The 10598-nt window shown below is 59.2% G+C and overlaps 4 protein-coding genes across 4 annotated transcripts, besides 10 other annotated features; all 4 read left to right on the top strand.

The window, feature by feature from the left end:
• Window positions 1-54: 54 nt before the first annotated feature.
• Window positions 55-90: a microsatellite.
• Window positions 91-319: 229 nt separating this feature from the next.
• Window positions 320-341: a microsatellite.
• Window positions 342-400: 59 nt separating this feature from the next.
• TraAM80_06309 (uncharacterized protein) lies at window positions 401-781 on the top strand (the record flags this gene model as incomplete). Its single annotated transcript, XM_029383160.1, has 1 exon — window positions 401-781. The coding sequence occupies one exon, from the start codon at window positions 401-403 to the stop codon at window positions 779-781; it is 381 nt and encodes a 126-aa protein (XP_029237028.1).
• A 175-nt stretch (window positions 782-956) lies between these two features.
• Window positions 957-3206, top strand: TraAM80_06308 (flagellar associated protein; the record flags this gene model as incomplete). The annotated part of the gene is made up of 1 exon (XM_029383159.1): window positions 957-3206. The coding sequence occupies one exon, from the start codon at window positions 957-959 to the stop codon at window positions 3204-3206; it is 2250 nt and encodes a 749-aa protein (XP_029237027.1).
• A 102-nt stretch (window positions 3207-3308) lies between these two features.
• Window positions 3309-3329: a microsatellite.
• A 23-nt stretch (window positions 3330-3352) lies between these two features.
• Window positions 3353-3382: a microsatellite.
• Window positions 3383-3718: 336 nt separating this feature from the next.
• Window positions 3719-6133, top strand: TraAM80_06307 (ATP-dependent Clp protease subunit, heat shock protein 78 (HSP78); the record flags this gene model as incomplete). The annotated part of the gene is made up of 1 exon (XM_029383158.1): window positions 3719-6133. The coding sequence occupies one exon, from the start codon at window positions 3719-3721 to the stop codon at window positions 6131-6133; it is 2415 nt and encodes an 804-aa protein (XP_029237026.1).
• A 57-nt stretch (window positions 6134-6190) lies between these two features.
• Window positions 6191-6225: a microsatellite.
• A 92-nt stretch (window positions 6226-6317) lies between these two features.
• Window positions 6318-6356: a microsatellite.
• Window positions 6357-6455: 99 nt separating this feature from the next.
• Window positions 6456-6497: a sequence feature (GA-rich).
• A 45-nt stretch (window positions 6498-6542) lies between these two features.
• Window positions 6543-6579: a microsatellite.
• An 82-nt stretch (window positions 6580-6661) lies between these two features.
• Window positions 6662-6692: a microsatellite.
• An 807-nt stretch (window positions 6693-7499) lies between these two features.
• Window positions 7500-10082, top strand: TraAM80_06306 (putative mannosyltransferase-like protein; the record flags this gene model as incomplete). Its single annotated transcript, XM_029383157.1, has 1 exon — window positions 7500-10082. One exon carries the CDS (start codon window positions 7500-7502, stop codon window positions 10080-10082), a length of 2583 nt encoding a protein of 860 aa, XP_029237025.1.
• Window positions 10083-10570: 488 nt separating this feature from the next.
• Window positions 10571-10598: a microsatellite.

Raw genomic sequence — 10598 nt, 5'->3', positions numbered from 1 at the left:
CCTGGATGTATAGACGCGAACGTGCTGCCGGACCACGTCACACCATTGTCACCGGTGTGTGTGTGTGTGTGTGTGTGTGTGTGTTTGTGTCTCCGTCCTCCTTTCATCACTCTATCTGCCTTGCATACGTATGTACCTGTGTATATAGCTGCAGGTATAGCTGTTATACTTTTCTCCATGTTCCTCCTTTTTGCCTTAATAATAATCTTGCTGTCTTCACTGCTGGATGCCGCTTGCACTTCCGTCAGCCGTGTTTTTTGTGACGACACCCGGGGGGTAAGTGGGGAGTCGCAGTAAAGGTCTGTACACACGCACACACAGAGAGAGAGAGAGAGAGAGAGCGTGGCAGAGGTGGTAGAAGTGGGGCGGTTAGTTTTAGCGGAAGTGTGTGTGTGGGGCGATGGAGAGCTCCCCGTTGTCTACAGGGGCGGCAGGGGAGCTTCTGGAGCTGGGCGTGGAGCCTACCACCGACCTGAGCACCTTCAACGACATACGAAACGACAACCGCAACTTTGACTACTACGAGCGGCAGTTTCAGGAGGTGTTGATGGGGCTGGAGAACGACGAGGTACTGGAGGCCTTCCGCGTGGAGTACGCCGCGCTGCATCACTCCTTTTTGAAGAGCCACGATGGTGAGACGCGGCTGCTAAAGAAGTGTCTGGAGCTGCAGGCCGACATTGAGTCGTGTGTGATGAAGGTGCAGGCGGCGGAGGAGCTGGCGCGGGGTCGACAAGACCACCATCGAGGTGCTCAAGGCGGAGATCGAGAAGACACGGAATAACGCTGCTGCCACGAAGGAGCGGGAAGCGCTGCTGAAGGACAAAGTTAACAGCCTCAAGCGGGACCTGAGCGACATCGAGGAGCGCGCCCACCGGCCTGTGGAGGCGACGGCGCAGGAGGCGGCGCTGCAGAGCCTCATCCACGCCCACGAGACGGTGCTGAAGGAGAAGGAGACGATGGAATACCAGCTCGCCTCGCTGCGGCAGGAGTACAACGGCATTGCGCGACGGCTGGAACGCATGCTGGAGGTGAAGCACGATCGCGACGAGGAGCTGCGCGCCGTAACGGACGCGACGGAGGAGAAGCTGCGCGAGGTGGAGGCGCAGAAGGCGGTGCGGCTTCGGCGTGAGGAGGAGCTGCGTATGATGCGGGAGGAGATTGCCCAGCGCGTCGTCGCCGCCCAGGAGCGGCAGACAGTGATTGAGCGGCTTAGCGAGGACAACGCCCGCCACGAAATGGAGATCAAACGCACCCTTGATGAGACGGCCCGCCAGACGGAGGTCTACCAGCAGCTCTCACGGCAGCTGCACAACGTGAATCGCACCTGCCAGTCTCGCAACGAGGAGAACGACGCGCTGCAGCGGCGCATGAACGAGCTTATGGAGGAGCTGAAACACAAGGAGTCGGTGCTCGACTCCGTCAGCCGCGCCCACAGGCGGGAGCTGAAGTTGTTGGAGGCTGCCACCCGGCGCACTGCGGCGATGGAGGGTCGGCGTGCGGAGGCGGAGGCGGCATGTGCGGCACTGCGCGAGGAGTTGGATCTTCTCAACGACGAGTTCGGGGCTGCCGTGCGGGCCGACGAGGCTGACGAGCGGCGTATTGCCGCACAGGTACGGGAACTCGACGTGCTACACAGCAACGTCCTTGACGCCGCGGAGAAGGCGCAGCAGCAGAACCTGTGGCTTGCAGAGCAGCGCACGGAGGCGCACCACCTGGAGCACGAGCTGCGCTCCTACGAGGAGCAGGCGCAGCGGCAGAACGAGGTGATCTACAAACTCACCCGCGAGTGCACTGGATACGAGGAGCACATGAAGATCGCCACTCTTCAGTGCGCCCGCATTATGACGGAGGTGCAGGACCGCGAGGCGCAGCTGGCCGTCGCTCTCGACGAGGTGAAGGACGTGGAGACCAGGCTGCACCAGCAGCAAATGCTGCTGGAGGCCATCCTCAACGAGCGGAAGACGTATGCCAAGCACTACGCGCAGATCCGCGGCAGTGCGACGGAGATGGCGCGGGGCTTCAAGCTTATGCTGGCGCAGATTAAGCAGTTACAAGAGGATGTGGGGCGCCGTGAGCGACGGTTGGCCATCGAGGACGGCGGGATCGAGGCCCTCGTGAAGCAGCGGCGGGACCTGGAGGCGCAGATCTCCGTCCTCCACCTGCGCACCGACAAGCGGGCCTGCTCGGTGCGGCAGTACGCGCAGGAGGTGCGCCACCTTAGCGACGTCTTTGTAGAGGGCGAAGATGAAGTAGGCCGCCAACGCCGCCGTCTCCGAGACGTGCAGAAGGAACGTGATTTTCTCGACAATCAGGTGTACGCCGCTAGCGAGGAGTTGACGCAGCTCTACGACAAGGCGCGGGTGCAGCAGGCGCTGCTGCAGCGGGGCGAGTCCATCTGCGCAGAGCGGCTGCAGACCATCGATGAACTGCACCACCGCATCGCGCAGCTGACGGAGGAGGTGGGGCGACTGAAGCTCTTTGTGCAGCGCCTTCCAGAGCTGCGGCGCCTCGTCAACGGCGCCTCGCGGGAACTTGTGCGAGAGCAGAACCGCGTGCAAGCGCTGTTGCACGAGTGCGAGCGGCCCATGAACCTGCACCCGAACCACCAACTCGCCTCGTCGGACCCGGAGGCGTACGCCCTGACGGCGAAGGTGAACAAGCTGCAGCGGGAACTCATTGCGCGGCGCACGGAACTGACGGAGAAGGAGCAGCGCATCAAACAGCAGGAGACATCGTACCTGCAGTGCAAGGCGACCGTGGCGCGCCAGCTCGGGCCGGAGATAGCGGAGCAGATTACGCTCTACCAAGGCAACCTGGCAAAGAAGGCGGGGCAGATGCGGGCGATGATGGCGAGCCTCAAGTACTTCCGCGAGCAGACGGAACTTTACCAGGCACGCTACAATGAACTCCGCGACACGCTGGACGGATTTGCGCAGAAGTACGTTGAGACCAGGCAGCGCCGCGACCGCGAGGCACGGCGCGAGGCCTCCGAGAGGAATGGCTACGACGAAACGGAGCCACTGCGGCGGCTCGAACAACCGGAGGAGTATGTAGGCTACATTGCCCCTCCACGCGGTGACGATCACTCCACAACTGCGGCTCACGACGCCCCTAGCGGTGACAACAGCGGCGGCCTCAACCATGAGGGTGACGACGAGCGTCCCAAGATGGAGGAGGGAAGCGGAGGAGCGGAGTTGGCCATGTGAGGCGCGCGTTTTTTTTTTTTTTCATGTACAGTGTCCGGGAGGAGGAGGCGGCGGGGGGTAGGGGTGTTTATTTGTACCGCCGGCATCATCTCCGCGAGTGCCTATATATATATATATATATATGCCTATGCATGTGTCTGCCAGCCTGTGGTGGTGTGTGTGTGTGTGTGTGTGTGGCTGCAGGTACTCGTTCCACCTACTGCTGCTGTTCTTGCACTTTTCTAAGTCTTGCTGCTGTTTCTGCGGTTTTTTCTCACGTTATCTTCTCGCTTTGCAAATATCGGGTCTCCGCCACTTTTGGCTTCACCTTTTTTTTTCCCCCCCACCCCCACCCTCTGCCACCGTTGGTGATGCACACGTCCCGGACGTGAGAGGAGGTAAAACCGCAGGAAAGGACACAAGCAGATACGCACATATACACTTATAGGTCTCTCTCTGTATACATACGTATAAAAGGCAGAGCATAGATCAAAGGAAATAAAACAACAAAACCACAGTAACAGACAAAAGTAATGATGCGTCGACTGACTCGGTACGGTGGGGTGGTGGCGACGACTGCTCTGCTGCAGTGGCGGGGGAAGGCAGCGGTCCTTTCGCCGGAAATCACGACGATGTGGGGGATGCAGCGACGTCTCCAATCGAGTGTGTCTCCGTGGAGCGGCAACAGCGGCAACAGCGGCGGCGGGGTGGGCGGCGGGGTGGGCGGCGGCGGCAACAATCCGCAGCAGGGGCGCGCCTGGGTGAACCCACAGGCGGTACCGCCCGGCGAGTTCCTGAACAAGTACGCCCGCAACCTCACCGAGGAGGCGCGCATGGGACGCCTGGACCCCATCATTGGCCGCGAGGAGATCATTCGGCGCACCATTCAAGTCCTGAGCCGCCGAACCAAAAACAACCCGGTCCTCATCGGTGAGCCCGGCGTGGGGAAGACGGCAATCGTGGAGGGGCTGGCACAGCGCATCGTGAGCGGCGAGGTGCCTGAGAGCATCAAGGAGAAGAAGGTATTCGCCCTCGACATGGGCTCTCTCGTCGCTGGGGCGAAGTACCGCGGCGAGTTTGAGGAGCGGCTTAAGGGGGTGCTGAAGGACACCATCGATGCGCAGGGCAAAATTATCCTTTTCATTGACGAGCTGCACACCCTTGTTGGGGCGGGTGCCTCCGGCGACGGCTCAATGGACGCGGCAAACCTGCTTAAGCCATCCCTTGCCCGCGGAGAGCTGCACTGCGTGGGGGCGACCACCCTCGACGAGTACCGACGCCACATTGAGAAGGACGCTGCACTCGCCCGCCGCTTTCAGTCGGTGCTGGTGACGGAGCCGACAGTGGAGGAGACGATATCCGTGTTGCGTGGCATCAAGGAGAAGTATGAGGCGCACCACGGCTGCCTGATCAAGGATGAGGCGCTGGTGTACGCTGCAGTCAACTCGCATCGGTACCTCTCCGAGCGTCGATTGCCGGACAAGGCCATTGACCTCATCGACGAGGCTGCCAGTCGGCTGCGGCTACAGCAGGAGTCTAAGCCAGAGCAGCTCGACGGTGTTGAGCGCGAGCTCGTGCGGCTGAAGATCGAGGTGGAGGCGGTTAAGAAGGACAAGGACGAGCTAGGTAAGGCGAAGCTGGAACAGCTTTACGCCCGCATTGAGGAGCGGCAGAAGGAGTACGATGCCCTGGAGGCGCGCTGGAAGAAGGAGAAGGCCATGTTTGAGCGCATCAAGCAACGGACTGAGGACCTCGACGTGCTGCGGTATCAGTACGAGCAGGCCCGCACGGAGGGTGACTTCGCCAAGGCGTCTGAGATCCTGCATGGCCGCATCCCAGCGCTGAAGAAGGAGATAGAGGCGGACAAGCACGCGACGAAGACGGAGGGCTTCCTCACGCACGACTCCGTCACGGCATCCGACATTGCGCAGGTGATTGCCCGCGCCACCGGCATCCCAGTGCAGAAGCTCCTGACAGGCGAGCGGGACAAGCTCATCCACATGGACACCGAGCTGCGCCGCCGCATTCTTGGGCAGGACGAGGCAATCAACTCCATCACGAACGTCGTGCGCATCTCACGCGCCGCACTGCACTCGCACAAACGCCCTCTCGGCTCCTTCCTCTTCCTCGGCCCCACCGGTGTTGGCAAGACGGAGGTGTGCAAGCAGCTCGCCAAGTTTCTCTTCGACGATGAGTCCTTCATCTGTCGTATTGATATGAGCGAGTACATGGAGCGGCACTCCGTGCACCGCCTCATTGGGGCCCCGCCGGGCTACGTCGGCTACGAGGAGGGTGGCGAGCTCACGGAGTCAGTGCGGCGGCGGCCATACCAAATAGTTCTCTTCGACGAGTTTGAGAAGGCGCACCCGAGCGTGTCCAACATCCTGCTGCAGGTGCTTGATGAGGGGCATCTCACCGACAGCCACGGACGCCGCGTCGACTTCAAGAACACCATCATCATACTTACCTCCAATATTGGGGCGGACGTCATCGCGGCGTTGCCGGAGGGGGAGCCGTCGTCACGGGCGATGCCGGCCGTGATGCGACTGGTGCAGCAGCACATGACCCCGGAGTTCATCAATCGGCTGGACGACATTATCATGTTTAACCGCCTTGGGCGCAAGGAGACCCGTAAGATCGTGGAGCTCCTTTTTGATCAGGTGCGGGTGATGCTGCAGGAGCAGCAGATCAAGCTAGAGACGACCACGGAGGTCTATGACTGGTTTGGCGAGCACGGCTACAGCCCTGTGTACGGTGCCCGCCCACTCAAGCGGCTCGTGCAATCCGTCCTGCTCAACCACCTCGCGCTAATGCTGCTGGACGGTCGCGTGCGGGAGAAGGAGACGGTGCAGGTAGAGATGCGCAGGGGCGAGGTGTACATCGTGCCGAATCACGAGGCCGTCACCTCCCCCAGCAGCGCCACCGCCGACATTGGTCTCATCGCGTAGCCGCCAACCTCCTCCTTCACCGCCGTGCGGCCAAACCCGGCACCGCTGATTTGTCTTTTATTATTATTATTATTATTATTATTATTATTATTTGTTTTCATCGTATCTTTATGGGCTCAGCGGCTGCGATGACGACTGGCAATATGACGCTTCAGGTTTTACAAAGACGTGTGTGCGGAGAGAGAAACAAAACAAAACAAAACAAAAAACAAAACAACAACAACGAGAACAAGAAACAGACACATAAAGAGAAAAACACGAAAGCACCAAAGTACGACCGACACGTCAATTACTTTGCTTTTTTTTTTTTTCCCTGGAGCGATCTCTTTTCTCTCCCCCTCCCCCCTCTCTCCCTCTCTCTTTCCAGTCGTCCACACCATTTGTGTTTCACCACCACCACAGCTGCTTCTACTATCACTATTATTATTACTGTTATTACTGCTGTTTTCAGCGTCGTGTTCCTTCGTCCCCTCTCCCCATTGGCCCGTAGAGTGGGCGACGTTTTGTGCATTGGCGTGTGCGTCAGCTTCTCTCGCTCTCTCTCTCTCTCTCTCTCTCTGTGATTTCCACCTGCGGGAGGGGCTCCGTTTGCCGCTCTTCTTGCGCGGCGCGGCGCCGGACCTCCAAAGACCCCTTACGCCACCGACGGCCTCTGGACTCAGAGATACCAAATGGAGCAGCGCCCCGGTGTTGGTCCCACCGTCAGCATCGACCGCGGCGGTGCGCCTGCCGCCGCCCTCCTCACATCACTGCTCGACGCGGACGAACAGTTGACACTTCTTTCCACGCTGCGCGACAGTCGGCGGCGGGCGCACGTGTTGCTACAGCGCACAGAAACGATGCTCCGGCAGGGCGTGGAGGCTATGTGGGCGTGTGCATGGATCACTTCGGAGTAGCGGTGGTGGGCTTTTTTTGCCTCATTTCCGCTGCCTTGCTCTCTATCCTTTTTTTTTTTTGTATTTTATTTATTCCTTCATCTCCTCCTTTTTGCCTCACGTTTTTTTTTTTGGGTTGTGTGTGTGTGTGTGCCGAAGGAGACGTGCGGGTGTGGGGCTCCAGCCCTTCCCTGCCCTTTGCGGGGACGGAGCGAACACGGCCGGAGCGACGGGTGACCAGAAAATAATAGTTCTGTTTTCTTTGGCTGCGTGGCGGTCTTGCCGCTTTTTTTTTTTGCGTGCATCTTCTTTTCTTTGTTTTTATTGTTTCCTCGCCCTTTTCTCACTCTTCTTCTTTTTCTCTTTTGCCTCTTCTCGCCGTCCTACCGCCTGCGTTCGTGGCGGAGAGGAACGGCGTTGCACACGCACAAGTGCACGCTCATCACTCCACAGCGCCACGTCCAAGGACACTGTTAGGCAGTCTACTTGGAATGAAGGCTCGGCGCTTTCGTCCGCGTGCTGCGGGGGGTCGTACAAAGGTCCGGCGAAAGCTTCGCCTTGTGCTCGCGCTGCTGTTCTTCCTGCTCTGCCTCTTCCTGCTCCAACGCCTGCTGTGGCGGGATTCAGTGATAAACATTAACAGTGCGTTGTTTTTCGTCCCCGCCGGCGGCAACACCAACACCCTGACGGTGGTTGTGACGGAGCTTCAGTCTGCTTACAGCGGGGTGACGGCAGCGGAGGCGGGGCCTCGGCTGGAGCAGGCGCTGCAGCGCCGGGCGTGGTGCACATCCGCGTCGCCGACGCAAAGTGTGGCGCTCGTACTGATCTTTTACGCTTTGCTGGAGACACCCCGGTGGTCCCGCAACCTCCCGGTGCAGTGTGTCGCGTGCGGCAAGAACGACCCCTGGCACGTGTGGACTGTTGACCTCGCCGGCTTGCAAACCCGCGAGACGTTGGACGTGGCACCGTGTGTGACGGAGGCCCACATCATCTTTGCCCACAAGGCGGAGAAGGTTACCAAGTTGAACCACGGTGTTGACCCGGCGATGGTGCGTGCGGCGTTGGCGGTGGTGCCTCGCACTGATTACTTCCTTCTTATGGCGGATTTTGTGGTCCCCACGGGGGACGACTTTATGCAAAAAATGCTCCTACCATTGAAGAGGAACGATGGGCGCGTGGCGGCGGTGCAGTGCACTTTGCTGCAGAAGCGCAAGGAGCGGACGCGAAATATGAGCGGCAACGTGGGGGGGTTCTCCCTCTCCGACCATAGCATTGTAGACCGAGGTGTCTTTGTGGGCCTGGGTGTGATGAAGGGGAAGCGGCTCCTGCTGCCGTACTTGACGCGCCGGTTCAACGGCAACCCCGCCACGGACGGCCGCGTCTCGGAGCCCGAGGTGGTCGACGCTGTCTCGTCCTTCTGCACACTCTACCACCGTGCCGCGTTTGATGCCGTCGGTGGGTTTCGCGAACTCACCCCCGGCAGCGTCCCGAGCGCGTCCTCCGCGCCCGACATTGCTGGCTGGGACCAAAGCATTCGCCTGCAGGAGAAGTACACGTGGTGGCAGGTGTTGAGCAGCGCGGCCTTAGGGGTTCTTGACAGCGACGTCACTTTGCCGCACTTGGTGTCCACGCTGCTGCGTAAACCGGCCTTTCCCGCCACCGACCGTTGGGGGAAGAATAACTTTGAAACCCTGCAGCGACTACACAACCGCCGATTCGGAACCCCCCACCGCAGCCGTGATGTGAGTTTTTTTGACAACGAGAAGCCGCTGGCGCCGTTGATTTTCTTTGCACGCGACTACTCCTGTTCTTGCTGTGGGCTGATGCGAGAGGTGACGGGCTACCTGCGTCCGCTGGCGGAGCGGTACGGGGTGTCGATTCTGACCCCCGTGTGGTACGGCTTCTGCTCCAGTGCGGTGGGGTCGGAGTTGGCCATGCTGGAGCTCACGGACGAGCTGCACGTGGAGCGGTTTTTCTCACCTCTCCCCCACAGCCCTGTCTGGCGTGCGGCGTACGAGGCGCGCCGCAAGATTGTCGTTATGCACCTGCGTGCGCACACCTACAAACGGGTGCACGCCACGGTGCCGCACAAGATGGATTACTTTATCGGCAGAAGCCTCAGCGAGTTTTCCCGCATTCCGCATAGCTGGGTGCATGGGATGCAGTATTACGCCAACGAGGTGTGGTCAACCGGTGAGTTTTTTAGCGCCGTCTACCGCCGTGCGGGGGTTGCGGCGGAGAAGATCCACGTCATTCCTGAGGCTCTAAACGTGCACTCGTACAACCCACGCGACTGTGACACCCTGACCTTCCCGATGCCGCTGCGGCGGTCCTACACCAACTTGCCGGAGCTTTCCCCAGAGGAGCAGCGGCGCCGCTTTAGGTTCCTGACGGTCATGAAGTGGGAGGGGCGGAAAGGGTGGGACATCCTGCTGAAGGCGTACTGGCAGGCCTTTGGACCCACTTCGCCGCTGCATAACCACGTCTCCCTCTACATGAAGGTGAAGTGGGTTAAGGCATACTCCGGCAACGCCGGGGACAACAACATCCACGAGCTCATTGCGAACTGGGCGTCGAAGAACTTGCCAGGGTTTACCTCCATGAAGGATTTCCCGCACATTGTATTCCTGAGCGGTGAGGGGTACGTGAGCGAGCGGCTTTTGCGGCAGATGTACTGCTCTGTCGACGCCTTTGTGTTTCCCACGCGTGGCGAGGGGTGGGGGCTGCCGGCGACGGAGGCGATGGCGATGGGCGTGCCGATTCTAGTGACCAACTGGGGTGGTACAACCACCTTCATGTCGTCCAACGCCACCTTTGCCATAGCTGTGGACGGGCTAGAGGACGCGCCGGACGGCCTTGGCTACGACACGTTCCCGGGCAACAAGTGGGCAATACCGAGCGTGCAGAGTGCGGCGGACACGATGCGGTACGTTGTGGAGAATCCCGCCCACGCACGCGCCGTGGGGATGCGGGGGCGGCAGCTCATTAAGGAGCACTTCAGCGAGGAGGCCATTGCTGACCGCTTCGACTCCCGTTTCGCCGCGGTGACGCGAATGCTGGTATTTGGGCGGTGACGTGCCCCCTCATTCCCCACCGAAGACAAGGCACCCAAACGCAAAAGTCGTAACAAAAACATAAAAAAAAAAAACGTAAAATATGGAGGAAAAGGGAAACACGTGCAACAAAGAGAGAAAGTGATGAATGTAGAGAGCTGAAAGGAAAATAACAAAACACAATTAAAACAAAAAGAAAAAAAGGAGGGAATGTGTGGAAGGGGGATGGGGCGCTTATAAAGTGAGATGAGACCGGCTTGTCTAGACGAAAGAGTGTCGGTGCGGGGGGTAGTAGGTCAATAATTTTGTGGTTCCCCGCCAGGCCCCTTCTTTTCCCGCCGAGGCCAGGCACACCCGCCCACAGCTAAAGGGGGAGGAGTAACAAGGAAAACAAGAAAGGATGAGTTGGTGAATGGTGGGGGAAGAAAAAAAAAAAGGATAAAAGGGAGGAGGAGAAAGAGTGCCACGGCAGAAACCCGATAAAAAATCACAAAATATGTAATGAAGAAATATATATATATATGTATATATATATAT

This window comes from Trypanosoma rangeli, assembly GCF_003719475.1.
Source record: "Trypanosoma rangeli strain AM80 chromosome Unknown Tra_15.4_contig_00227, whole genome shotgun sequence".
Taxonomy (NCBI): domain Eukaryota; phylum Euglenozoa; class Kinetoplastea; order Trypanosomatida; family Trypanosomatidae; genus Trypanosoma; species Trypanosoma rangeli.
The sequence above is the reverse complement of the archived record's forward strand: the minus strand, read 5'-3'. Positions and strand labels throughout refer to the sequence as shown.